We start from the raw sequence: 26118 nt of genomic DNA on the forward strand, positions 1-26118 counted from the left end.
TATCAGCTCTGGCATTCTTCAGCAGTACCGTTCATCAGGTCTTTGCTCTTGTTAGGTGATGTCAATTTATTTTTTCTTATCCTTCAATTAGCAAAACAAAAAAGTGACCACAAAATGATTTTCATGTACAGAATCTTGCTGACGTGGCATGGAATGAAAGTTGAGCGGTCAGTGACCACCAGAGGACAGCACAAAGATTTGAGTGGGGTGATTATGTTACAGTGACTGATTATTTTTTTTTAATTATTCTGTTTCTTTGACAGGTGTCATAGCCTTGGCCTTATCCTGCCCTTATTTGCGTGAAGCATCTTTTAAAAGGTGCTGCAATATAAGTGACAGCGGAGTTCTTGCTCTTGCGCTCAATTGCCAGTTCTTACAAATACTGAACCTGGGCAGCTGCTCAGGCATCATGGATGCATCTCTGCAGGCGCTAGGAGAAAACTGTAAATTTCTTCACAGTGTGGACTTTTCATCTACTCGGGTAACTCTGATGGCAATAGGTTATCACTGACTTTGGTTTATTATTTATTTAAGATTGGTGTGATCATCTTTATTAAACGTGATAAACAATATCTTTTTAGATCAATTCCTAATAAGGCTTAGGACCACGGTTCGTTTCCACTTTTCTCTTCTTAAGGAGGAGGACTCACACTGAACATAATCACTCACTGCTACAGTCAGCTGAATGCTATATCTCATTATCTCCGAAATTCCTTCTTAAGGAAAAGAAATACATGTTTCTGCATTCTGGCAATCAGAAAAATACACATTTTGGTATTATAGCATGCATTGAGGACTAAAGGTGCATTTATTAAAATCCACATGCTGTTGGAGACTTCAGTGTCTTTATTTAGTATAATCATTTTCTTCAACTTATAAAATACTTCATAAGAAGAGGGTACGACACTGGACACCTTAGTATGTTCTTTCAGGTAAGACAAACAAAATCTGAATAGTAATAATATATATTGTTCAACTATATATGCCCATACTGTCAGCACAGAGTCCGTAATTAGTTCTGCTTCAGGAGTGATTGTGTTTTCTGAATGGCTTTATCAGAGTTATGTTACGGAGTCAACAGGGGAAAAATGACATGAAAAATGTAGGAAAGAACAGATAAGAGGATTTAGCAGCAGTTGCTATTTAGCATAAGGAGGAGAGATTGGGATACAACAACACTACTAGAACAGGCTTTATAATTATGGTTAGATAATGAAGTGGATGAAAGGAATTTCTGAGATAATGAAGTGTAGCATTCGGTTGACTGTAGTGGTGAGTGACTACTTTATGCTCAGCATGAGTCCTACAGGGAGCATTCATAATGAAGCATCAGATATGGAAAATGTGGGACAGGTTTGTATTTTAGGTGCTGTTGTTCTCCTTGAAGCTTTTCCTGAAGTAGGGCATCAAAAGTCATTTTTTTCTGTGGTAATTTTTATTACTATCATTGAAGTCTGTTTCTTCAAGCTTATTTCTTGATTTTCAGTTCCCTTTTCTATCTCCTCTCTTCCTGTCCATGAAATAGGTAACGTGAGAAACACACTTAAAATTAAAGATTTCCAGTCTGGCAAGTATTTTAGTGATAGCAGCAAAGTTTATTCATTGTTGCAGTAGTGGTTGCACACCTCCATACTGGCAAGGGAGAAATTGCATGCCTAGTTAATAAAATTGATTCTGTTATATACCCTGGACCTGACACAGGTAATATCTCTCCTGGTGCCCGTTGGTTGAGTGTCTCAGGCTCACAGTCTTCCCGATGCTGTTGCTATGGTACATCTGCACATAAGGACTGTTACCAAATTGTTGTCTTTAGGTATGCTTTGTATGTTTTGAAATATTGGAGATATTTCAAAGTTAGCACATCCGTTCTGCTTTGTACTGTGATAGGAGGGCAGTATTTCAAAGTTAGTGCATTCGTCCTGTCCTGTGCTAGGCTCTCCCCATCCTGCTTGCTTTCATTATCTTATGCTATCTCAGTCCTACCCGAGTCATTATTGCCCATTCCCAACTTCACTCTATTCATCAGCTTTCTTTATGTATCAATAACATATACAACTGTTTCACAGGAAGGTTTGTAAGTTCAGTAAAGGCCTACACTGCATACAGAAAATACTGGAAACTTCTGCTGCAAAAACACAATCTACCTCTTACAATAAGTTTCCTGGTATGTGTTGTAATTGGGATGAACTCCTCTTGAATAAGTAAATGTTTGAACACCTTTTGTTCTTTCCTATTGGTCATACAGTGATAATACACTAGAATTCCGAATTTAGTTTGACTAAATGAAACATAGTAAGTATCAATTAAACAGTCTTAACATCTTCTGTGACATTGCCAGTTACAGATAAGCAGACTAAAGGAGAGAGATTTAGTGGGTCGTGCCTATAGAGACTGCAAGACCTCACCACATCCTTGTGTTTGTGTGCCAGAATGAATAATAAGAATGAAGTGAAAGTGGCAAATGTGCATGAAAGAGTAAAACAGTGAGAAATCTGGAAATAGATGAGCCAGCAAAAAAGGGCCCACAGCCTGCTGCAGGAACAGGGAGACAGATGTAAGATAGGCTGCAAAGGGGCAAATGGCTCAGAGTGGTGTCAGCACTTTTAGAAATGATCTCATGTGGTGACTGTGGAGAGATGGAATACAGGAATTGGAAGATGGACACAAATAAGAACAAATGGGGTGGGCAAAACAAGGGAAGAAATGAGTAAGAAGAAGGTGTAGCTCTGCAATCCTGCATACAGAGAGTGTATAAATAAAAACTTGGCCTGAAAAAGCTCTGCTATGCTGGTACAGAGCTGTGTAAGAAAGCTACTTATGCTTAGGTGTCAGTATATTTACATTATCATTCTGAGGAGTTAGGTTTTATACTGAAATTCTGTGCCTACTGCACTACTTCTAGTCTGTCCTATATCCCAGTAGTGTCAACAGGTAGGAACACGGGCTCTAGAGTCCCAGTCCCTACACAAATTAAATAGTACATTTCCTCTGTAATCTTCAGTGATTCAGTATATGGCAAATAACTGGGAAGAATCTTTCTGAAATGGCTGTGCAAACTTCTGTGCAGGGCAGTTTAGTTTTCTGCAAAATGTGTTGGCAAGAGCAGGGGTGTTGCTGGTTAGGTATTCTGTCTGTGCAGGCGCGTCTCATGTAGAATAGGGTGGGCTGTTTCTGTGTTTGACTGCTGATACCTGAGTAATCTAAGCCTTTGCTACGTGTACAGGAGTTTGGTGACTGATCTACACCAAGAGCCCAATGTATTTGTGGCTTGATATTAACCATAGATGGTTAATCTATAATAGGAGAGCATATGTAGTATTACAAATAGTGCAAATGGATACTCAGTAGAGTATGAAACAGTACTGCAATGCTGCTGCTGTAGTATAGCAATACTTAAGGCAAGGAAGGGAGGAGGCTTTTGTTTTAATAAAAGCTGGTTTGGTGCTTAATATATTCACAATCATAAAGACAGAGTTCAGATGGTTTGTGGGGTTGTTAAGGCACCAGCTAGGAGAAGGTCTGGTCCAGGTTTCTTTTGATGACATGGAGGAGAAGAGGCACAGCTGTCAAATCTTAACTCGGTTTGTTCTTAGGTTGGTGACTGTGTACTGGTTTTAGATGTACCATCTTAGGCCCTTTAGGAAATTACAGTGATTAATCTCTCTGCTTTTGTCCCACGTAAGGAATTTATTAGAATGTATTTGTTTACTGTCCTTTGTCTCCTGCTGTGACTGTCTTGAGAAACTAAACGTGCTGAGCTAGGCACTGCCATTCGTATTGCCCTTTCTGTACTTTCACACCGAGTCATTAATTCTTCATTTGCACTGGTTTGATCCTTTCTGTACAGCCAATTTGCAATAGGTGGCCAGTAGCCAAGAAGGCAATTTGTGCAATGGAAATAGTCAAATTTTTAAACAGAAATGGAGCTTGTGGTATCCGAATTCTAGCTGTCAAATTGGGCTGAATCTCACTATGTGTGTTTGGTGACTGCAGTAATGCAAGGCCAATTGGAAATGAGGAGGAATTTTAATGAATTTAGTTCCCAGAAGCGAACATTTAAATTGTTCTTACTTGCCTTTCTGAGGAAAGCCCTCTGTGCCTCTCTTTTTCTCTTGCAGATAATCATTGCTTTGTGGTTTTCAATAGCCAATCTGATAAAACCTTTTAGTGCAAGTGTATGATGAGTGCTGAAAGACTGTTCGTTTGAGGGAATTTTGTGCTAATTAGCTGGTTTGCTTCCACGTGAGTGAAAGTAGGACTACAGATAAAAGGCTGCTGTGATTACTCTTTTTTTCTTTCTTTTTTTTTTTTTTCTACCCAAGATGCTTCCTTCATGAATGTTTCCAGCAGGGAACATTTTCAGCAGTCATGAAAACAGCAGGAAAATTAGTTCACATAGAGCAGAAGTGCTTTAGGGCTTATAAATTAAAAATGCCATACACCCACTGTTAAATGAGCCCACAAAGCCACAGATACAGCAGTTCCACAGCTGGGCTGAATCACGTATGTAGTATGATGCAAGTATTTAATAGATGGGAAAAAAATATACTTGGATAGTTTTCTCTGCAAACCTAGTTTGGAAGAAAATACATTCCTGTTAGATGTATTAAGTGACTGTGGGGAGAGTATAAATTAATATAAGAAGTCGTTCCCAAATAGTCATGTTTGAAAAATGGAGCTTTAATCCAATGTGTTAATAAGTGTTGGTTTTTTCTTCTAGGTAACAGATGATGGTGTTATAGCACTAGTGAGCGGAATGTGTTCAAAGAATTTAAAGGTAAACTATCAAATCTACTAACAAAGGAATTACAGAAGGAAATAGACTGAGTCGTAGTGTGGATTTTGTTTCTTTGCTGTGCTGTGCTTAATAACATGTTCCTGTGCTTACAGTCTTTTTAAAAACCATACATTCAGATGCTTTTGTATTTAGGTGGGTTTTTGTTGGCAGTTCTACTAAAGCAAGCTTTTATATCATTACGTGGAATGACATAATTTAAAAACAAAACTTGTGTTCTATCAGTATACAGGACTAGAGAAGTTTAGGTCTGTACAAGCAGTGACAAAAAGAAAGGAAAATGCGGCGCTATTTGTTAGTCTCTTCTTCAGTCTCTCTTCCTTATCTATGTCCTGATCCTTATACATCTGCTTCACGTCGTGAAAGTAACGTGCAAAATGTATAGGCAGTGGTCCAGTGTCAGGCACGGGTGAAATAAGTAGTGTCTTAAAGTGATCAAGCTAGCAAGTAGCAAGATTGTGAAATCTTTTTACTTCAGGAGGCGTTCAGATTCCGCACTTCACTTACTGCTTGTAATGAACTAAGAACAAACACACAAACATCAGCTTCTGTATTTCTTGCTTCAGTGAATACAGTTCTCACTTTCTGTGTCGTCATTCTGTTCAAGATTACATTTATTGCAAAAGCTCCCTTTCATTTATGTGCCCTTTCAAGATCCTTGGAGCTCATGGTTTGGAAAGAGATTTCACAATTAAACAGTGCTTTGTTGGGGTGCCTGAAGAATATATCCCCAGATCCTATTTTCATTAGCTCTGATGTTTCATTCTCAGTGTTTCTTCTTATATGTTGTGTTTATTGATGTAAAAAGTAGCCTGGAGAACACTGATTTTTAACAGGAACAACAGACATTTGATAGTAACCTGTCAAAGCCAAATGGAAGAAAACTGCCAGGAAGAAAGTCATTCTGTCCTGCATGAAAACAAACTGGTAGGAGAATGTGTGATAGGAAAACTGTTGGGACTCAAACTCTGTGGAATCTCACAGAAAAGTTTTTTCAGGTGTCTTGAATAATGCATGCATTTGGAGAAAAGTTAAATTTATGGGTTTAGATTTTTGTGGTGTCAAAACTAAAAAAGCTGTCTTGATTTTTTTTTTTTTTTTTTTTTTTTTTTTTTTTTTTCTTTTTTTTTTTTTTTCCTGAGAGTGTTTTGCTGGTCTGTACACAACCACATAAGGGATCAATGCAGTGAGGAACAGTAGGTCATAACTTCTTCTGGGTGAGGAATCTCTGAAAGCACTGGGGAAATGGAAGCTTTACCTCCAAAACTGAGAGTGCTCTGGTAGGCATTTTTTAATATTATTACTGTCTTCTTAACACAGGAGATCCATATGGAACGCTGTGTTAATCTGACAGATGTTGCTGTGGAAGCAGTGCTCACTTGTTGTCCGAAGATACACATTGTTCTGTTCCATGGATGCCCGTTGATAACAGGTGGGTCAAGTCAGGCTATCTCTTGATTTTCTAAACATGTTACAAATTTTCCCATTGCTTGTCTGACATCAGACTTTATAGATTAATAAATATTCTATATGAAACTAGATTTTTTTTTTTTTAACTTTCTTATGAAAGCAATCTAGAACAAAGTCCTACAAAGTCAGAAAAATACGAGGTGTGAGTCAGAAAAATATGATCAGTGTTACACAGTGATAAATATGCTTAAGAGTGTTGAATTACATGTGCTGTAGGAATCCCAACTTAGCTTTTACTGAGTCTGACGTGGTTGAAATGATTGTTTTTAAACTTTGTATTAATGCAACAGGTACATATTTATTGAAACTGATACTAAGAGTAAGACACTTAATCACAGATTGTATGATTCTATGAACCAGTTATGAATAACCAAGATGGAATGGTATCAGTGTGGCCCCAGTTTCAGTCTTCTGTGGAGGGTAATGGGGTAAATTTTTTTTGAAGGAAATGAACTATTGTCTTTGGATTCAGAAAAATTTGCTCATGCAAAAGAACATGAAGTGCCTAACAGCATGAGAAGTGCTTTGTTAAGGCCAAAATTGACCTTCATTGTTGCATCTTGTGTTTTATTTCCCTCTATGACTGAGTTCTCTTTTAAAAAAATAAACTATGAAGTTGTCATGAAGTTATTTTTAAAACAGAAATTTAGTCTTACAGGGAGAGTAAAGTGCTTGTTTGTGAGTATAGATCAGGACAAGATGTTAGAACAGTGATGATCTGTGTCCTTCCTATGTTCATTTTCTATGTGCATTAAAAAGTGGAGCATAAATGCAGATAAAATTAGTTTATTTTGTTAAGCCGATTCTAAACAGCACCTGTATGTTATTCTGAAGGAATAACAATATCTTTTTCTCTTTTGTAGACCGTTCACGAGATGTTTTAGAGCAACTCATCATCTCAAACAAAATCAAGCAAGTGACGTGGACCGTTTACTGACTGTTTTTTGTCTGCTTATGTATGAGTGTAAAGTTTACAGTTAGGAGAGCTGTTTCAGGAAAGAAGCACCTCTAATAAACAGCTGGTGACTTCTGTACCTGCAGATTGCTTCTCTGCTTCTTCCCACCAGAGGTCTCTATTGCCATTCCTGTCTTTGAGTGCAAGTCTGAGCTTCCCTAGCGACTGCTTAAGAGCCCTGTCTGTCTTTGCAGCACTGATCATGATTCCTTAAAAGGAAAGTTAAATTACAGTCAGCGTTACACTGTCATCTCTCAGCCTCCTTGAGCAATCAGATTTGGCCGTTATTAAGCATGTTTTAGCATCTTAGCTACCTACACAGACCTGGTCTTACTAAGTCCCTACTCTGAGTTTTTATTCTGAGAGGATAATTATAGCTTGTTTGTCTGGAGGAAAAAACTGTACGTACCTTTCTTTTGATGTTATTGATGTTACAGGTTTCTGTCTTTATTTACCATCGGTATTTACAGGAGTCTTACACATCTAAAACTACGGTCTGAAACATGCAAACACAGAAGATCTTTGGAATTATTGTAGTGTTTAACAAATCTCAGAATAGTGCTGATGGCTGATAAAATAATCTTATATGATACTCATTTGCTCTGGCTTTCTCCTATTGCAAAATCATTGGAGGGAACAAAGCATTGGTCTCTGTAAGCATAGCTAGGAGTGAAGTAAGACCACGTTTAGCATTGGAGTACATGAATCTTGAGACAGAAGAGTTCAGCAAAGTTTGTGTTCTGGTTTATACAGTTTATCCCATCTCCAGTGGCCTCTAGAAGATGAAATTGACTGTTTATGTATTGTTTGACTGTAGTCATTTTTTAAAAAATTGTAAGTGTAGAATTGCTTGTGACAGAACTGTGGTTTCATCATAATTACGAATCATGCTCACTGGCTTTGTTGAAGCAGTAGAACTTACATAAAGACCTATATGATTTCTGCATTAAACTTCTAAAAATGCTAGTAACTTCAGCAGTGCAGAGAGCAGACAGCACACTGTGTTGATATTCCACGTTTGGAAATAGCAGGATTTAGCTGGGCAGGTCTTACTCGGATCTGATGACTTTCAAAAATGACTGAGTTTAGACAACAGTAAGGAGTGTTTATTTTAGAATTTAATGCTTGTTTTAGCTCATGCTGATTTTAAATGTTGCAGAAATAAAAGTGTCTTCTACTAACCTATTTAAAGTACAGTACAAATGGCATGGAAGATAATGCATCCAGTATTGTTAAAGGATATTACAGTATCTGACAATGATCTCTGCTTCTCTCTTGATTATATGGCTTATGGAAGAGCAAGTCCATTTAGAAAACTTGTTCATGTGTAACTGAAAGCATAATTCCAAAACTCGGGAACATAAATCTCTAACTCTTTTTGCATGAAGTAATTGATCTGTTGTGTCTGATTTCAGGAAGGGTGCCACAAAAAGAGGTGGCATCATTAGCTACCAGAAGTGAGAAGAGGCTCCAGGAGCCTCCTGCCCAAATCAAGGCCAGCTCTGAGCTCAGCCAGTTAACTCAGGGCTTTCTCTGACTAAATCTCTCAAGTGCTACACTCAAAAAGAAAATTATAAATGGAAATATATAAAGCAGCTTAAGGTGGAAGACCACTGAGGTCTGTAACAGCAAAGGACACTTACAGTGCTAGCCATTTGCTAATGTAACTCTGGATTTGTCACATTAAAGGCAAATGCAGCTTACACTGTCCTTAGATGTGCATGCAGATTCAATGTTCTTCTGCAGTCTTTTCTGAATGTGTAACTTAGTGCTGTACCTCACTTTGTGCTTTAAAAAAAAAAAACAACAGTGCATCAGTGTGATGAGTAATGCTGCATTCTTAGGCTTCAAATTTTGAGTCTCAGTCAGTCCTTCACTTCCAGAGCTCAAGACTGCTGTTTGAGAGGTTTGTTACTAGCATCCTTCTACTGGAATCTTTTTTGATTCAGGTTGAGACACAGTCATTTTTAATAGATGTTTAAGAGTGCAGGAATGAAGCTGGAGATGAACATTGTGTATGTGCTTACCAGTCCATATTTGATACTGTGCTTGTGTGTTACTGTTGTAGATTCTTGAGTGAGCACTGCCAAATATTTGTATATTGCTTTGAATATTAAAGCCAGTAAGTCTTCTGTTTGGATATTTCTGAAAACGTGTTAAGATACATTTTATGATGTCTGAATGTCATATTTGTGTGAGTGTTCACTTCCTATTTTGTAAGCAGTCTCTCTTTCTGAGTGCCACCCACTTTTTCATAGTTACAAGCTTCTACCACATCATCATGTGGGGTTTGGATAGTTGTGGGCGCATCGTGTTCCCTTCTTTGGTGTTTAGCTCTTTACCGCTGCTTATTTTGTAGCTAACTGCAAAACGTCTTCATTGTTTGCTTTGAAGTTTCATCTGAACATCAGGACACACTTCTTAACTGTACAGGTAACAGAGAGCTGATACAAGGTTGCCAGAGAGGTTGTGGAATCTCCTGCCTGGAGATCTCTAGAAGCTGCCTGGAGAGTCCTCTGAGCATACCGCTATGGGTGTCCCTGTTGAGCAGGAGGTTTGACCTGATGATCTCCAGAGGTCCCTTCCAGCCTCAGCCTGTCTGTTTTCCATCACAAATCAACTCTTTTTTTTTATGCTTGCAGTGTTGGAGAACATAGATGTGCTTAAATGTTCTCTTTGAAGGATTGTTACTCTATGGCTGTCTAGTCATTAAACACTTTGGCTACAGCACAAGCAGCATGTTTTGGATTCAGTTGCAACTTCCTAAATAATCGTTCTTGACAGCTTCAAGGTAGAGCAGCATTTATTTTTTTTATTATTTTAGAGGGAAGGGGGAGCCTCAAATTAGTTACTTGGACATTCAGAAGAGATTAACCCAAAAAAAAAAAAAAAAAAAAAAAGTAAGGCACTTGGAATTAAATATACAACACAATAACCTACATCTTTACTGCGGAACTGTGTGAAAGCAGCACAGTACTCTCAACAGCCCTCTTCTCTCTTCACGGGGTGTACTGGATATCTAAAATGTTCCACAGTGGTGTCAAAGAGTGAAATTAACACAGATTGAAACATCAAGCAAGCAAACTCCAAAGTGTAATTATCTTTGGATTTGCACTTCAGCACGCCTTGCTGAATAAAGTTTGCATGTAGTTTGACCTCAAACAGAGCCAAAGCCTCAATGAACATGACTGAAATAAGCACGGTGAAGGAACATCCTGCTTTGTGTCAACAGACGTGTTCCACGTTCAATTCCCATTTTATATACTCAGGAAACAGCCACGTGAGACAAAGTTCATTAGAGAGCCACTTTTAACAGCTTTCTAGGCTATTTGAGGGCTGATAACTCCAGACAATACTTGATGTTAATCCATTGTTTTCTTGTCTAGTATACTCGGGAAGTGAATACTCTATAACTTTACGCAACTGATTGTGAATGCTGTGGCTTAAAAACTGATGCCTGCCGGGGTCACCGATCAGCACTTCAGTTTCATGTATCCTGATGCATTTCCTCAGCCAGTGATGAAGATCATCAGCAAGTTGTTCATCGTAAAACATATCTCCTAGAACAATGAGGTCCCACTTGCCAGCTTCTGAGTTAATGATGTTCTTAATGGTGATGGGAAAGGGAGCAACGTGGTTCAGTTCACAGTTCAAACTCATTGCCATTCCTGCAACTGAAAAACAGTCACAAAGTAAAATTGAAGCTGTTTTAGGATTCTACTGTACAGCCCTCTGCAAGTTTGACAAAAGTTCCATCTTTCATCACAAGTATTTTTGCTTATCTAATGTAGAGACTCCCACAACTTTCATTATGTGTTAAACCTCACATCTCAATCTATCATTATACTTCCTCCTTAATCACTGAATAATCAAATTATGAATAAACTACTTTCACAAGTAATACAAGGGAAAAAATCCCAAAATCAAATAGAATCATGGAATGGCTTAGGTTGGACAGGATCTTCTAGTTCCAACTTCCCTGCCATGGGCAGGGCTGCCACCCAGCAGACCAGGCTCCTGGGGATCCCATCCAAGCTGGTCCTGAGTGCTCCAGGGATGGAACACCCACAGCTTCTCTGGGCAACCTGTTGCAGAACAAATCCTGGGGGAAAAAAGAAGGGTAAAATCTAGGCCCTAACATATGAAACTCAGGAAAATTCTTTGGGTTACAGAAACCAACTTGCCAGCTGTGATGTCTCAGAACTAATTATTTGCCATTTTTGCCAAATTAAGTTCTAGTTCTGCTTGTAACTTCCAGATGTACTGCTTATCTATGAGAAACATCCTTCCTGCCCACAAGACTTCTATAAAAAGAGCAACATCCTTGAACTACGGCCACAAGTCCAAAACAGAGACCAATCATTAGAGACCAGGTGTGTTGGGAAAGCCTGTGCCCAAACATGGATGCAGTGAGTAGGGGGACACCTCCCCAAATGATCACCAAAGACCCCCACACAGACACAGAGGCCTCAGTTATGTTTGTGTGATCTTGTACTGGTATAATCCTATGAATATGTAGTAGGTATGTGTGACTTACGTACTAGATAGGCATATATTAAAAATAATTGAATATAAGTGGAAGAAGATGTGAAGACTCAGTGTCTTAATTTTGTGGAGATTACTCACCTTATGCCCTGCACAGAAATGAAGCCATGTCTCCTCTCTAAACACCTGTTGATTTTAAAATCTCTCAGAATACATTTATAAGACAACAGCTTCACTTGTAATTCTCTTCCAAAGCAGATGTATAAGAAACATTTGATAGAAACTTAGCTGTGCATTCATTCTAAGGAGCTATGGAGATGCATTTGGTGCAAGAAAGGGTGGTACAACCCAGCTTCTAGTACTGCCAAAAGCCTTTTTAGTGTTCTTTTTAGCATTCTTAAAACTGTCTGGAAACAGATTCTGCCAAGTGAATGAGGGAAAAGTTTTAAATATATTGTAAAAATAATAAAGATCTTTGCACAGAGGTAGGAAAAGAAGGGCTTACTGGGGTCAATGTCATTAGCAAGGACTTGAGATGCACCACTCATCACAGCAGCTATTGCTGTTGCTCCGCATCCACTTCCAAGATCCAGAACAGATCGCCCTTTGACAACACATGGATTATCCAGAATGTACCTGCGTTTAAAAGAAAAAAACTGTCAGAGCAATAAACCAGATATGCAAGTTTCTTGCTTCTATATTGTGCTGCAGAAAAAGTTCTCATCATACATGTAGCAAAACATGGTATCTTAAAGGACACTTATTCCAAATATGCAGCTTCTGTATAGATCCCTATTTGTTTCCGCTGATACAAAAAAATCAAGAACTTGGATCCCAACACATCTGTGTGCATACACCCAGGAACCCAGGCTGGGAGAACAAGACACCCTACCTGCAAACTAAAACAGATATTGTGAGATGGCAGCAAGGAGGCCGGGACCAGGAGTGAAGACGCAGAATATCCTGATGAGGACCTTGGGACACATAGAGGAGCTGACATCCCTTGCCCCTCGTCCTGCACTTCATCACAAGGAGTTCTACCAGACAGCTTTGACACCCACAGCTTGGTGCTCGATTATGCAGATACAAGACCAGTGAGTGAAACTGGCTTAGTTTTAATGAAAATAACCTTCTCTTGCGAGGTCTGAAATCCAGCTTTGTCCCCCCTCTGCAGCCTTCACTCCCCCAGGAGAGCCAATTTACTACCAGGGCAAAGGATGGATGGGACCACCAGAGAAAGCACTCCACTTCCTCCTTCTGCGGCTGTGCTTGCACTTGCAGTGATGCTCCTGCAGTAACAAGGAGAGCACAGCCTGGCCCAAGTGCTGTGTTTCCAGTGGAATGCTTCTCAAGTTACCCCTCATGACTGTGCTCATTTAGGACAGTCGAACCAACGTATCCTCTGGCACAGACACTGTGCTGGTGTTGGAGCCTGCTGTCTGCCATGCTGGGTTAACATGCTGTCTTACATTGCAAGTTGCATGAAATCTGGAATGGTGGAAATGCCAGCTGTGAAACAAGGATGGTTAAAGAAGCAGTGTGTTCTCATGTTCCCGTATTCCTTTTTCAGATTGTGCAGCTAATTTCTGACACTTCCAATGCCTCTAAACGAGTGCATAGATAATAGGACAATCAAGTGGTGAGATGCTAGTTAGTGGACTGAACTTACTGGCTTCAGTGATGCGTACCTGGACAGGGCTTGGCCTCCTGGCCAGTAAATTGCCCAGAACGGGTCCCCATATGGCCACAGGTCGGGCTTTTCCCTCCAGAACCTGCAGCGAGGGGTGAGGAGGCGCAGCCGGATCTCTGGTGTCAGGTGCCCACTGCTGGTCACCTCCGTGTTCTCTTCCAAAAATGCTCTCACCTCAGGGTCCAGCGACTTGCCAGCACTCCAGTGGCAGCAGCGCTTCCAGCGCAGAGCACGGCTTCCCCTCCTGCAGGCCTTGCCCAACAGCAGCAGCCGTTTCCAGCTGCTGAAGGCCATGTCCCCAAAGACAAGCTCAGAGCACAGCTGGTCAGGGACAGCTGATGAGGGAGAAGGCTTGAAGCAAGTTCACAGCATGCTGTTTTTCATAGTGATGGATGATGATTCCTGAAAGGAAAACGTGACATAAATGATGTTTCTGTGGCTTCAGAACCATGTACTGGTAAGGCTTTGGGGAGGTACAGCTGCTGCTGTGCCATCAAGAACTGGCGCTTTGCTCTGGGGAGCCTGCAAGGCCAGCAGGAAACATGGTAACAGAGAAGCTATCCATCCGGGACAGTGCTACAAATATACCCAGAGAGAAACAGTCAGCGACAAAGCTAAAAGCTAGATAATGTGGCCTTATAATATCTTCGTCTGCCTTGAGGGCACAGGCAGAGAAAGCTGCTCTCATTTAAGGTTCTACCACAGCATCATTAGTTTTGGTAGCAGGGCTCTGGAATTACAGACCTATGGACAGAGCAAAGATCATCACTATGGGTTCTGGGAGATGCCACTAATTTTTAGCTTTCTCACAGAGATGACCTTATATGAAAATTATGTTTTTACATCAAAGGCAAGGATCTCCTCAGTGGACCTTCCTCTTTCTCCCTCAGAATAGTCAGGCTTCCAGCTTCAAAATCTAAAACCAGCTCAAGAACCAACCGTAATTGATTTTTCGCACCTCAGGCTGTATTTTAAAGATGGTCTTACAGTGCAGAAGTCTCACGTGGATGCTCTCAGGTGCAGAAGAAAGCAAACCTCCACTGTGGTAGCCCATTTCCTGTGAGAAACCACAGTGACACACTCCAAGCTAACACAAGGGAAAGCAAACTGAGTGCATTCCAAGCTGCCTTTGGAAACCAAGATATCCAGACTGGGCACAGCAGCCCACAGGGACCTGCTGACACCACTCAGGGCTGGTTTCCATGTCACAGGCAGTGAAGGCAAGGAGAGTGGGAGCATGGTATGTCAGTGTGCTTCACGTGGCATTCTGTGCGTGTGTTGGCCTATGCTTTAGTTCACAGAATCATAGAATGGGTTGGGTTGGAAAGGATCTTAAAGTTCACCCAGCCCCAACCCTGTGCCGTGTGCAGGGCTGCCACCCAGCAGTTCGGCTGCCCAGGGCCCCATCCAGCCTGGCTCTGAGTGCCTCCAGGGATGGGGAACCACAGCTTCTCTGGGCAGTCTAATTATTGCTTGATGGCTTCCTAAAGCAATTAAGAACTAAACTCCCATAGTGCTCGCTGTTTAGGTCAATTTAGTTAAATCTTTAAATCATTGGCTGAAGGCTTTGTATTTGTATTGCTAATAAGCACCCGTCACAATGTTTCTCATTGCTCCACGCTTCAGAATGCTATTCAGCAAAGCCCACGTAATTAACGAATGTAATCAATGAACGCCTTCCTTCTGGAAGGCACAGCTACCCAGGCCCCATCTGCCTGAGAGAAGCACCAGATTAACCAGAATCAATGACACGCATAAATCTGGCCAGACAACGCTGCGCGCTGGTTTTCCCCATGAATTGCTGCAAAACGGCAGGGTTGATGAGGCAGCTTAAATTTCGCACCGCCCGTCACGACGCTGAGCGGCGCCGCATTCATTTCCAGCAGTTACCAGCACCGGGCAGCGCACCCCGCGGGCCGCTCCGCCGGGCCCGGCCTCACCGCGCCGCGCCTCAGGGCCAGGCAGCGCCGGGCCCACACCTACCTCCTGCTGCCGGCGCCGCTCCGCTCCGCTCCGCCCGCCGCGCAGCGCCACGCCGCGCCCGCCCCCACCCCGCCCCCTTAAAGCGGCAGCTCAGCCGCGCGCCTCCTGGAGAGCTGAATTCTGTCACGTCTGGCACGGGCTGCCCAGAGAAGCTGTGGTGCCCCATCGCTGGAGGCGCTCAGGGCCAGGCTGGATGGGGCCCTGGGCAGCCCGAGCTGCTGGGTGGCAGCCCTGCCTATGGCAGGGGGTTGGGGCTGGGTGGGCTTTGAGGTCCCTTCCAACCCAAACCATTCTAGGTCTCTCTGGTTCTATGAAATTCCACGCTTCAAAATGGATCTCCAAGGGTGGCTAGTTTTTAAGCGCAAATAGCATGGCCTCAGCTGGATCTGCCCTCATCTCCTAAGTTATGAGGCCATCTAGTGACCTGCTGCCTTAGCACACTTAAAATGTGTTCGCCGATGCAAAAGCATCTTACAAAGCAGAACCTTTCATCGAACGTGGCTTCCTGTACCGCGTGTCAGAGAAAGCTGGCCCTGAAAGACCAGGGCCCAGTGCAGCCAGTGTCTGCTATCACAGGACGGGGCCTAGCATCCACCCGTGCCTCCAGCTCCAAGAAGGAAAACACTGAAAGCACTCATAATACCCCAAAGTGTACATTAAATACGCGATTGAGGGGTCCCTGTGCCCTCTAGGTGCTCACCAATATGCTAGGAATGAAGAGCTCAGTAACACAACAAGGAAGCAATATCAACATCAGTGTGAGGTGCCTGGCTGGGGTGCAATAATGGCTTTATCACACAACACGCTGCCTAGAGTGATATTAAAAGGCTCTGACAGCAGTGGTGGCTGCCAGTCTTCTCACAAAGTCAGAGTAAACCATTTCGACTCTCAAGACATGCTTGTGCTGATGACTTCAGGAAGTATCAAAGCCTGTCCACCTCGAGAAAAAACTCTTTCCTTTTCAAAGGCTTTTTGCTTTAGTATAGGTAGTGACATCTTGAGAATTTCTGCTGATCAAATGCATGATGTAAGCTGCAAACAATTAACTACGCTGGAATTTGCTCTGAGAACAAGGACAACTTTGATCACAGCATAACATCAATCTGGTAGGTGGTGAAGAAATACAACTCTTTCAAAAGGCAGTTGTAGAGTTGCACTTCAGGGACTCCTGTGTGTTTGAGGGAATTAGTGGATTACTGGTTGATGCTACAACTGCCCATGTACATGGGGAAATCTTGTTTGACCCAATTAGCAGCAAGGAAATGGAATTGCACAGGGACAGAAAGCAGGAGAGAGTAGCCACCGTTTCATCAAGGAGTTGATGACTCAGTTAAACTCAAAGCAAGAAAGACCTGCAGTGCAGCAGCCAGGTGATAACCCCAGCTTGTTCCTTCTCTCCTGATTTGTAGATCTGAAAATCCAGTCCCATTTTCCAGATCTCTTTTTGGAATGCCAACTGCCATAACTAATGGCAGTGGAAGAACCTGAGTGGAAATTCACAGAAGGGCATATGAATGAACTCGGACTGCTATTGATTTGTAAAAAGCCTCTTCCTAACAACTCAGTATCAGCAGCCAAGGTTTGGCATGCGAAGATCAATTTGTGGTTAGCTGGAGGTGCAGAAACAAGTCATTACCAAAATGCAGCTGGCACATCAGCTAGTAGCTAAGGCAAAGTTAAAAATGAGAGTTCTGCACAGGTAAGGGAGAGGAAATTGAATGATTCTGTTGTGCCTTCAGGTACAGCCCACATATATTCATTTCAGAATCACTGCATCTTTTGCATTTGAGCAATAGATAACCTGACAAAACAAATCACACATTACATATAGAATGTCTGAAAGCACTAGGTGAGTTCTTCATAGGTTTACTTGTCCCACTGCTGCACTGGGTTAGGAGTAGGAATGAGCAGTAGCTGGCAAACACAAAGGCATCAGATGCATCCTGGCAGGGGAGCACAAGGTGCAGCATTTTATGAGGTGAAAAAAGCTGAAGCTGAGTTAATCTATTCCTTGTACCAATGCATACTTAGTCTTCCTGAGATTAGGGGTCCCAGAGGTAAGACCAAAAAGATGGAAGTTCTCATTTGTCTGCATATGTAGTTAGGGCACACTTGGCTGCTCATATTGATGCACAGTCAGACAGAAGAACATTTGTGTTGCATGGACAGTGCCTCAAAAGACACATGGAGTCAGATTGTTTGTGCTTTGTGCTCTTAAAAGAAAGATGTACCTTGTAATGCAGCTATGTGCTGCTCTGGATTTGGTTGCCTGCTCCTGCAAGGGTACTTGCTTGGATATTTGTTTTGATACTAAAACTAGAGAGTACCTTTTTAAAGTATGCATGAGTCCTGGTTTTGTTTTGTTTTGTTTTAACGGATGAAGTCTCCTTGAAAAACTGGACCTTAATTCCTATAGATCTCTTAAAATAATGATGCTTGGTTGCAGCTCCCAGCAGCGTATTGCAACAATCAGCTAGCATGAGTGAAACCTCACTATGGAGGAAAATTAAACAGAAACCAGCCCAGACTGGTGGGAATATCTTCCTATCGATGGAACCACATCCTGTACAAACAGGTATGCTGATGGCTTTTGTTTCCAACATCCTATCTTGGATGGCCAGGCCCTGGATTTCAGTGGTCTGTGGGAAGCTCTAGGGTATCTCCAGCTCTGCAGCTGGCCCAAGGTGGGACAGAGCTGCTCAGGGTAGGAGGAAGACCTATAAATAGAGCTGAGGAATGGCTGTGATTGCTATCTCAGCATTTAACTGTGGTTGCTCCTGTTCTGTCACGTTCAAACTGTGCTTCCCTGCAAAGCCCTGAGAGGAAGATGATAGAACCTGCATGCAGAGGAGCTGCTCACACAAGAGGAATTCCTTCTGGGCAGTCTGTAGCTGTCTAAGTCCTCTTGGATGAAATGAAGACATTCACCATGTACCTATCCTTCCTGGCTTCCTATGATAGGAAAATCCACCCTACCTTCCTCCTCCTCGGGGCTATCTTACGGCCCCTCTGTTTGTGATGTTCCAGAGGTGATCTGCCAGTGTCATGGCTTCAATATATTTATTAGACCTTAGTGTTTCCCAGTCAGGACAAACAAAGCCAAACAGGGCTAAGTCAGTGTTCGGTCTGGAACAAGAGAACAGAACAGCAGCTTGGGGTCCTAAAGTAACCAATGGTTCCCAGGCTCAGCCCTGCTTGTTGCCAGGCAGGCTGCATTCACTAGTGTGTTCAAACCTGTGACTAATTCCTTCTCTCTTCTCCAGGCAGCGCTCCAGCTTCCTCCAGAAATAAACCCTGATGCTGTAGTACATTTTGTTGTCTGTTTTTTGAGGGCAATGCTAACACACTGGTGGCAGGGATAAGATAAGCAAATAAAGTTTTCAAGGATCTGCATCAGTTCACTGGAGGCAGTGAACTGCATTTATTCTGCATTTCCCCAGGGCCAAAGAACTGCACAGAATGTTTCATGCTGGATCTCAGAGCCTGGCATCAGCTGAATTCCTCTTTTCACCTTCTGTGTGGTGATCTGACAAACATTTAGGCCCTTGTAAGGATCTGGGGACAGAAGAATTGATGGAGACCTGAGGCAGATGCAAGACGCATGATGCTTACAGGAGAGTTCCTAGGGGAAATTTTGAATACAATGTGTCTCCTCTTCTGGGTGATGTTTGCTATTAAGAGGGCTGTTCCAAAAATAATGCCTCCTGTTTTATTATATTTACAGATGTTGGTGGTATAGCAGTAGAGGTTAAGCCTTCCCACCAATATTCCATTATATGTTGTTACCATATGACAGATGGCAACAGAGGGGCAGTCTGACAAAATGGCGTCTGACTTGGAAGTAGGTATGAAGCAAAAGCATGCCACTGAATTCCTCCTTGAGGAGAATATGGCACCCAGTGACATTCATTAGCACTTGTTGAACATTTATGGAGACCAAACAGTGAATGTGAGCAAACAGAAGCAGTGGATAGTGCATTTCAACAGTGATGCAGCGGGTCAGCTCCACTGTTGTTGATTTTTACAAGTGTGGCATGCAGGCTTTTATCTATCAGTGGTGAAAATGCATAGCTAGTGGTGGTGATTATGTTGAAAAATAGTGTTTTGTAGCTGAGGATTTGCTCTATCAGTGTTGTTGTGTTCTTTGTATCTGTTGTCATTTCCATAGAAATAAATAGGATACATTATTTTTGGAGCAACCTATGTACATTTTGGGGTATTTCAGGTTCCTCGAGAAATTTAATTGTATGGCAGGGTCCTGCTCTATCAGGGCAGCTTTGCTCTTTGCTATTTTGCACTTGTATCCAAAGGACATGGAAAGAGGTTACACCACTGCCCAGAGGAGTGGAAATACAGCTCTCTGCAACTCCAGCTGGCTCACTCATCAATGTGTTGGAGTGTGAGTTGAACATCATCAAGCACATAAGAGCTACTATTTATGCACATGAGGGTACAGAGTGGTCACAAGGCACTGGAGAAGGTCCCAGTATTCAGGCTTGTCATCAGTGTTTGGTGATATCTACTGTGTTGGTTTCACTGGCTTTCCTGACTGTGCTTAGCCATGCAGGTGTACCCTCCAGCTGTTTGGCAACTCTATTCTTAGGATAAAGGCAACTCTGCCATTTTTGTGTTGGCAGGTTTCAAATGCATGCTTGGCCGGATCCATAGGGTTTGCTTACAGAACAGCTTGAACTGAGGATGGTCTTTGTGTACTTCAGGCCTCTCCAAACTGACTGGGTACCTCAGCAGCGCACAGTGGTTTCTATCCTGGCAGCAGATGATGTGATACAGTGTGCTCCTCATAGCACACTCAGTCCAGAGGACCCCCAGTGTGGCACTAGGTGACCTCACAGCTCTGTTTCTATCAGCTGAGGGGTCAGGTCTCCTGCAATCAGCTGCACCCAGCCCTAGTAGAAAATGACGGTGCTGTTGTGACCGTGCAGCACAGCCATTGTGTTTGGCTGCAAAGACTGCAGCTGCTCTCTCGCCTTCAGTGCTGAGCACTGGGAGACGGGACAGTTCTGGTTTGTCCTGAGGAAAACTCCTGGGATTGCCCCTAACGGTGGTGTTTTGGCTTGGAGGGAGGCACTGAGCCCATTGCCACATCAGAGGGTGTTAAATGCTCCCACCCCCAAAGGATGTGCCTGACAGGAATCACTGGAATTGCTCAGCATGGATCCGGGTTTAAATAAGTTGTGGCTGTTGGGTTGCAAGGAAGTCACTAAGAAACATGATCCTCAAGGAGAAGCAAGCTGCTTTGATCTCTGTTCTGTTGTTAGATGTGAGCTCAGAGCAGAACTCCAGTACTTCTAAGCAAAAGTATGAGTGCAGGAAAGCTGTCATCAGTAGAAAGAATCCTAAGCAGCAAAGTACTTCAAGGCAAAATTTTGTTATCTGGCATGGGGAATGAGTGGTAGAGAGATATGACTGAACCTATGAATATAAATGTTTAGACGTCTGCTAAAAAGCACATGCTGCAATAGGGAAAATGAAGCAGACCCTTTAGTGCTTTTAATTTGCAAGAAGTGCTTTTAGATTTGTAACACCACTGTGACGATCTCAGCATGTATTATAACAGCACAAAGCAAAGTAGCAGTCCTTGCTAAACAGGGAAATAATTCGCAATGCATATTCATTTCAGGAAATACTTTTCATCTGTCCTTGGTCTCGTGTTATATATTGGCTATGGATTTGGTGCATTTGGATTTTTCTAGCACGCCCTTGGGCTTTCAAGTGTGCGAGGATGCATTGTAATGTAGATGTGGGGTGTCTGGCACTTCTTAGTGAATAGAGCTTCAAAGGGAAGTTGGGAAATTGAAATCAGGGAAGTTGAAATCAGACTCTAATTACATTTGTACGGGGGCCAAAGGCATTTTGACAAAGAGCTTATGTGCAGTTTAGGAACAGATTTTGTCCAGAATGCATGAAAATATAGCTTTGGTTAGCACTCCCACTGGTATCGGCAGATATGGGACTGGCCTGATTTTTATGAAACAAAGATAAAGGAAAATTTTGTTAGTGAGGTATACATGGAAGCCCTCCCAGTGCCAGAGATGGTCTAACTGGGAGAACCGACCACTGGCACAGCTGTGCCTCAGCCATCGCAGCCAGCATCGCTGCAGACATGTGGTCAAGCAGCTATCCAGCTTCTCCTGCCTTTCCCCTTGCCGCAACGTGTACCTCCTTTATTTCCTTGGATCTCTCCCAGGCAAACACACAGTAAGCCGCTGGATGCTGGAGCACTGGTATCAGAGGGGTAAGAGCTTAGAGGCAGGTGCACCTGCCCATGGTGCGACGCCAGCGGGGCCGCCTGCCAAACAATAGAGCTTTGTCCTGGCAGATGTCGGGGCAGCGGAGCAGCAGCGTTGGCTCCGTTCTCCTGAGTGCAGCTGAGGAGCGCGCTGACCTGATTCCAGCAGGCTGCCGCTTTGGTGCGGCTAGGGGGGATTTGGCCAAGGTCATGCAGCGAGGGAGTGATGCTGTCAGAGATGGATGGAAATCGGCGTGGTGCTTTAGCTTGATGCTCGCAGCACAGCACTTCCATTAATGCATGACAAGCCGGTGATTTATCCAAGCAGCGTACTTTGCTGATTAGGTTTTATCGCAGCCTGTGCGTCTTCTGTGACAAGAGAGCAGAGGGCAAACCTCACAGAGCAAAATACAGGCTCTCACCTCTGGGTCGTGGCGCTGAATCATCTGAAATGTAATGGCTGTGTATGATCCTGCTCCTTGCTTGACGAGGATGACAGCCCACCTAGTCAGTCTCTTGGTAGATCAGTTGTGTCTTGCACACTCAGTGTAAAATCAAAGGCAGAGTTGGAGCGAAGTGGCAGGCAGGAGCCCTGGGCTTTCATCATTCTGATGCTGAACATGGATTTGTTTACCGAGGGTGAACTGGGTGCTCTGGCCAAGACAGTGGACAAGGATGCAGTTTTTTGAGAACATAGGAGTAGTGGGAAAGAAGGTGCAGGCTGCTGTTCAATCATTTCAGTCACCTTGCAAAACCTCTCTGCCAAGGATCCTCTCCAAAAGCAGATAAGAGTGTCTATATGTGATTGCAGTGTAAGGGCATGTGTGTGATGGATGTACATAATGTGAATAAAATGCAATGAGCTACAATAGGGAATTACAGATTTTAAAGATTTAAATTTCAAATCACAGAAGCTTCAGAGATCCTGTGGCAGAAATGCAGGAAAGTCGTCTTTTGCTTCGTTATCTGTAATTCTGCTGTATGAATAATAATTATACTGTGTGACAGAGGAGAGCGGTGTGCTTTTATTCAAGCTTAGTCTTTATAGATATGAGGCCAGTATAGAAGACGAGCTACTTGCTTTAATGGTATTATAATTTGATCTAATATTAGAATATGTGCCTGCAGTATCTGCTTTCCAAGTAACAAGGAATTGTGCTGGAGGAAATGTTCTTTGCTTTTCTTATGGCTACTGATCTGGTTTGCTTACTTTTAAAGCCTGAGGCAGCAAATACCTTTCCAATGTTTTAAGCAGTCTTCTTGCATAAGCTTGGAGAATAAAATTTGCTTTATTTATGAACCCTGCTGTGAGATTCACTGCTGCTTTTGTTTTTCTCTCTGTTTCTGCTGTGTGCTCTCCTTTGCTCTGAGCCTAGGATGGCTTTAGTGTCAGTCAGAAAGTCCATCTTTATGAGCAGCCTGTTTCTTCCAGCTATTTGTGCTCTGCGTCTTGTGAAGTAGCTCACAGCACTGCAAACAGCCCAAAGGAAAGTCATCTAAAAGCAGAGAACTGTCCTTCTGAGCACAGCAGACATTCATTTTCATCTTATTTGTTTTCCCTCTCTTCTACCTGACCAGATCTTGTGAATCTTGTGAGTATATAGGTATTAGAGCAAAAGAAGAGAGGCTTTCAATGGAAAATCAATGTGGCTTGGCAGCTGGTGAAAGATTGTATGCAGGAAGCTATAGAGTTATGTTAAGGAGTTGAGCAATCCATCACCAGCAGTATGATTTCCAATTCATTGAAGAACACTGAGTTAAATAAAATGTGAAGCAACAGAATCCCAGCAAGGGTAAGTGAGATACCCTTCAAATAGCAGGGTTTTCCACCTCTCTGAAATATCGGGCATTGACTCCTTGCAGAAGCAGGACAAAGAGCTTGACAGACCTGTAGTCTGATCTCTTATGGCAGATCCTAAGGATACTAAGGCTTGTTAGCGTTTGACCCAATTTAAACTAACAGATTCTGAAAAAAAGAAGACTGGCTGAGAGATAAAGGAGAGGGAAAGCTGAAAAAACTTGACACTGGGAGAAAGATTCCCTGCAGCTGAAGACACGGGTGCCTAAGGAAGAACAAACCTGCTAAGCCTAAAATCTTTCCTTGCTGTCACGCTACTGGAAAACTGGCAGGTGATGGGACAAAGCCGTGGCCACAGGAAACTCAGAAGGGTCATGGGTGATCTGGTCTATGCCATAAAGTTTCTGCAGTTCAGTCCTACCATATCCCCATTCCTCGGAGGAAAATGTTTGAAGCTCCTTCTGCTCTGGCACTGCTCTGTATTCTGCTGTCCTGGGGCCAAGCCTCATTTCATCAGGATTATTCTTACCTCTGCCATCAGAGTGGTTCCAAAGAATGTTTATCAGTATGGTGGTAGGCACTTCATGTATATAAATGCATTTTGGATGTGGGACATCCAGCCTATCCATCATGCCTTGTGGAACTCTGAAACCCTCGGCTAGTGAAAGAAAAAAATCATCATATTTCCCACTAACTTTGATCATCCAAAATGCACCCCACACCTCAACCCTTTTGGTCACCACCTCTTCTCTGGCTGCAGAAAAGGTGTGAAGAAATTATGGCACAGCAGAGCATAGGGTGAGACAGAGCTCTACTGGGTGATGCGAAGCAGCAAAACAACTGGACCCTGCCCTGCTGAGCTGGCTTGAAGCAAAGGCCCTATGATCTTTCCCCACGAGCAGCTGCTTGTACTTGGGCAGAAGAAGGAAGGGGCTAGGCTTGGTTTTCTGCGAAAGAAAATAAACAAAAAAGTAGCTGTAAGCAGGTATCCACTCACAGAATTGTCCAATTGTTTGAGTTGGAAGGAACTTTTAATGCAGCCCAGGATACGGCTGACTTTCTGGGCTGTGAGGGCATATTGCTGGCTTACACCCAGCTTGCATCCATCAGCGCTTCCAGGTCCTTTTTGGCAGTGCTGCGCTCCATCCTTACATCCCCCAGCCTGTACAGAAAGTGGGGATTGCCACGACCCAGGTGCAGATCTTGCAGTTGGTTTTGTTGAACCTCATGAGCTTCTCCTGGGCCCGCTGCTCAAGCCTGCCTAGGTCCCTCAGGGTGGCATCTCATTCCTCAGGTGTGTCAGTTACACCACACAGCTTGATGTCATCCACAAACTTGTTGAGGGTCCACTCAGTCCCACTGACAACATCGCTGATGAAGATGTTGAAGAGCAGCCCCATACCAGAGCAGAGGAAATTGTCACCTCTGGCCAGGAAGAAAATGGTCCTGATGTAACTGAGGTCCTCCAAAAGGGAGACCTACAAGGTGATGGTGCTCCACAGTGAGAGCAATTAGTTGAATGAGTGTCAGACTGGCTTAACTCTTACCCTCTGACCTAGAGCCCAATGAGTAGACAGGTACAAGTTAATAAACAAACCAAACTAAATAAAATAGCCTGGCTCTCAGTGCAAAGTCGAGGACATATCTGGGCTCCCAGAACACTCCTACTTAGATCTGGAACAGTCTGGCTTGCCACACTGAGCACTGCAGCCACCAGAATCTGTGATGTGATAGATGACTGAGGTCTTCTTTTTCCAATGTGTGGAAATTGTTTCAGCTCTTGCCTATTTTCAGTAGAACACTAGAGAAAGATGAGACGTAAAAGGGGCCTATAATTTGTGAATCCAAGGCAAGGAGAGAGCAAAGATGCCATTGTGTTGCCAGCAGGTGGGAAGCAGCAGTTCTTCTCCATGCCTCCATCTAATGGCCTATGCTGCAGGTGAAATGCCAAATTCTTTGGAGGCATTTCCTTTTCCCAGCGTTTTGTTGTATAAGGACAAATACCAATCATATAAGAATATAATGTAATGTAAGCATGGCTCGTTGGATGGAGAGAGACTAACAGATTGTCAGAGAAGGATGAAATAGCACACTGCATTCTGCAAACAACCTGTTTAAAGTGTACAGATAGTGGAATTACTGAACATGAGCAGGGAGCTCATCAGATTGAAAAAAACAGTCTCAGAACTTCAGAATCGTCTAAGTCCTTTTAGAAGGGGATGCTGCCCCCAAATTTGTCTGCCGGGGCTTTGACACAGAGTGACCATTACAGCAGGGCTGTACAAATGCAAATAGGATAACACTGATTTCTTCCTGGACACGGTGCAATGGTTATTAAATCTCAGGCAATCCGAGAATGAAGAAGTGCTTTAGATTTTGCCTTGTGTATGCAACAAGGAGACAGCTGTCTGTATGATAAGCACGATATGATGAAAGCCGTTTATGGTACACGAGCGGAGACCTTCTCTGCCCCACGCACATCCATCACCCGCCCTCCACAGCTTACTTCTGTCGTTCGGACCTTCCGCCTAACAAAAACCCACCGTCCTCAGCGCCATTCCCACAGGAAGACGTTGCTGACAGCCGGAGCGCCGCTTCCCGCCCGCCGCTTTTTGTCTGGAAGCCGCCCCCCGCTCCGAGTCACGCCGCCCCCATAACCCAGCACGGGGTTGGGAGCGCCCAGGCGGGAGGT

At 43.2% G+C, this 26118-nt stretch overlaps 2 protein-coding genes across 10 annotated transcripts in view; one reads left to right on the top strand and one right to left on the bottom strand.

Moving 5' to 3' along the window:
• AMN1 (antagonist of mitotic exit network 1 homolog) overlaps positions 1-9372 on the top strand; it is a 28717-nt gene extending 19345 nt beyond the window's left edge. For 6 of the 7 annotated variants that reach the window (XM_042837654.1, XM_042837649.1, XM_042837655.1 and 3 more), the window contains 5 exons: positions 264-500; positions 2067-2164; positions 4721-4777; positions 6116-6227; positions 7129-9372. In XM_042837654.1, the coding sequence (XP_042693588.1) occupies positions 264-500; positions 2067-2164; positions 4721-4777; positions 6116-6227; positions 7129-7202 (578 nt within the window). In that variant the 3' untranslated portion in view covers positions 7203-9372. The remainder of the gene's footprint in view (positions 1-263; positions 501-2066; positions 2165-4720; positions 4778-6115; positions 6228-7128) is intronic. The other variant, XM_042837652.1, reaches the window with a different exon arrangement.
• A 633-nt stretch (positions 9373-10005) lies between these two features.
• Positions 10006-26094, bottom strand: ETFBKMT (electron transfer flavoprotein subunit beta lysine methyltransferase). 3 transcript variants are annotated; one of them, XM_042837657.1, is made up of 4 exons: positions 25970-26094; positions 13394-13797; positions 12211-12341; positions 10006-10894 (listed from the first exon to the last, which is right to left on the bottom strand). In XM_042837657.1, the coding sequence occupies exons 2-4, from the start codon at positions 13687-13689 to the stop codon at positions 10530-10532; spliced, it is 792 nt and encodes a 263-aa protein (XP_042693591.1). In that variant the 5' UTR covers positions 13690-13797; positions 25970-26094; the 3' UTR covers positions 10006-10529. The 3 variants fall into 3 exon arrangements, with proteins under 3 accessions (XP_042693591.1, XP_042693592.1, XP_042693590.1); XM_042837658.1 differs by lacking the exon at positions 25970-26094 and adding an exon at positions 14354-14753; XM_042837656.1 differs by lacking the exon at positions 25970-26094 and having other exon boundaries at positions 13394-14753.
• Positions 26095-26118: the final 24 nt, after the last annotated feature.

Source organism: Centrocercus urophasianus, unplaced genomic scaffold (assembly GCF_019232065.1).
Source record: "Centrocercus urophasianus isolate 14NV4802_14NV808 unplaced genomic scaffold, USGS_Curo_1.0 seq_73, whole genome shotgun sequence".
Taxonomy (NCBI): domain Eukaryota; kingdom Metazoa; phylum Chordata; class Aves; order Galliformes; family Phasianidae; genus Centrocercus; species Centrocercus urophasianus.

What these genes read in the sequence shown, in the direction of transcription:
- ETFBKMT (XM_042837657.1), bottom strand. Translation starts at nt 13,689, where the DNA reads ATGGCCTTCAGCAGCTGGAAACGGCTGCTGCTGTTGGGCAAGGCCTGC. An exon ending in GGAGGCCAAGCCCTGTCCAG is followed by an intron (nt 12,342 to 13,393) that starts GTACGCATCACT and finishes TTTTAAACGCAG; the next exon opens with GTACATTCTGGATAATCCAT. An exon ending in TGCTAATGACATTGACCCCA is followed by an intron (nt 10,895 to 12,210) that starts GTAAGCCCTTCT and finishes ACTGTTTTTCAG; the next exon opens with TTGCAGGAATGGCAATGAGT.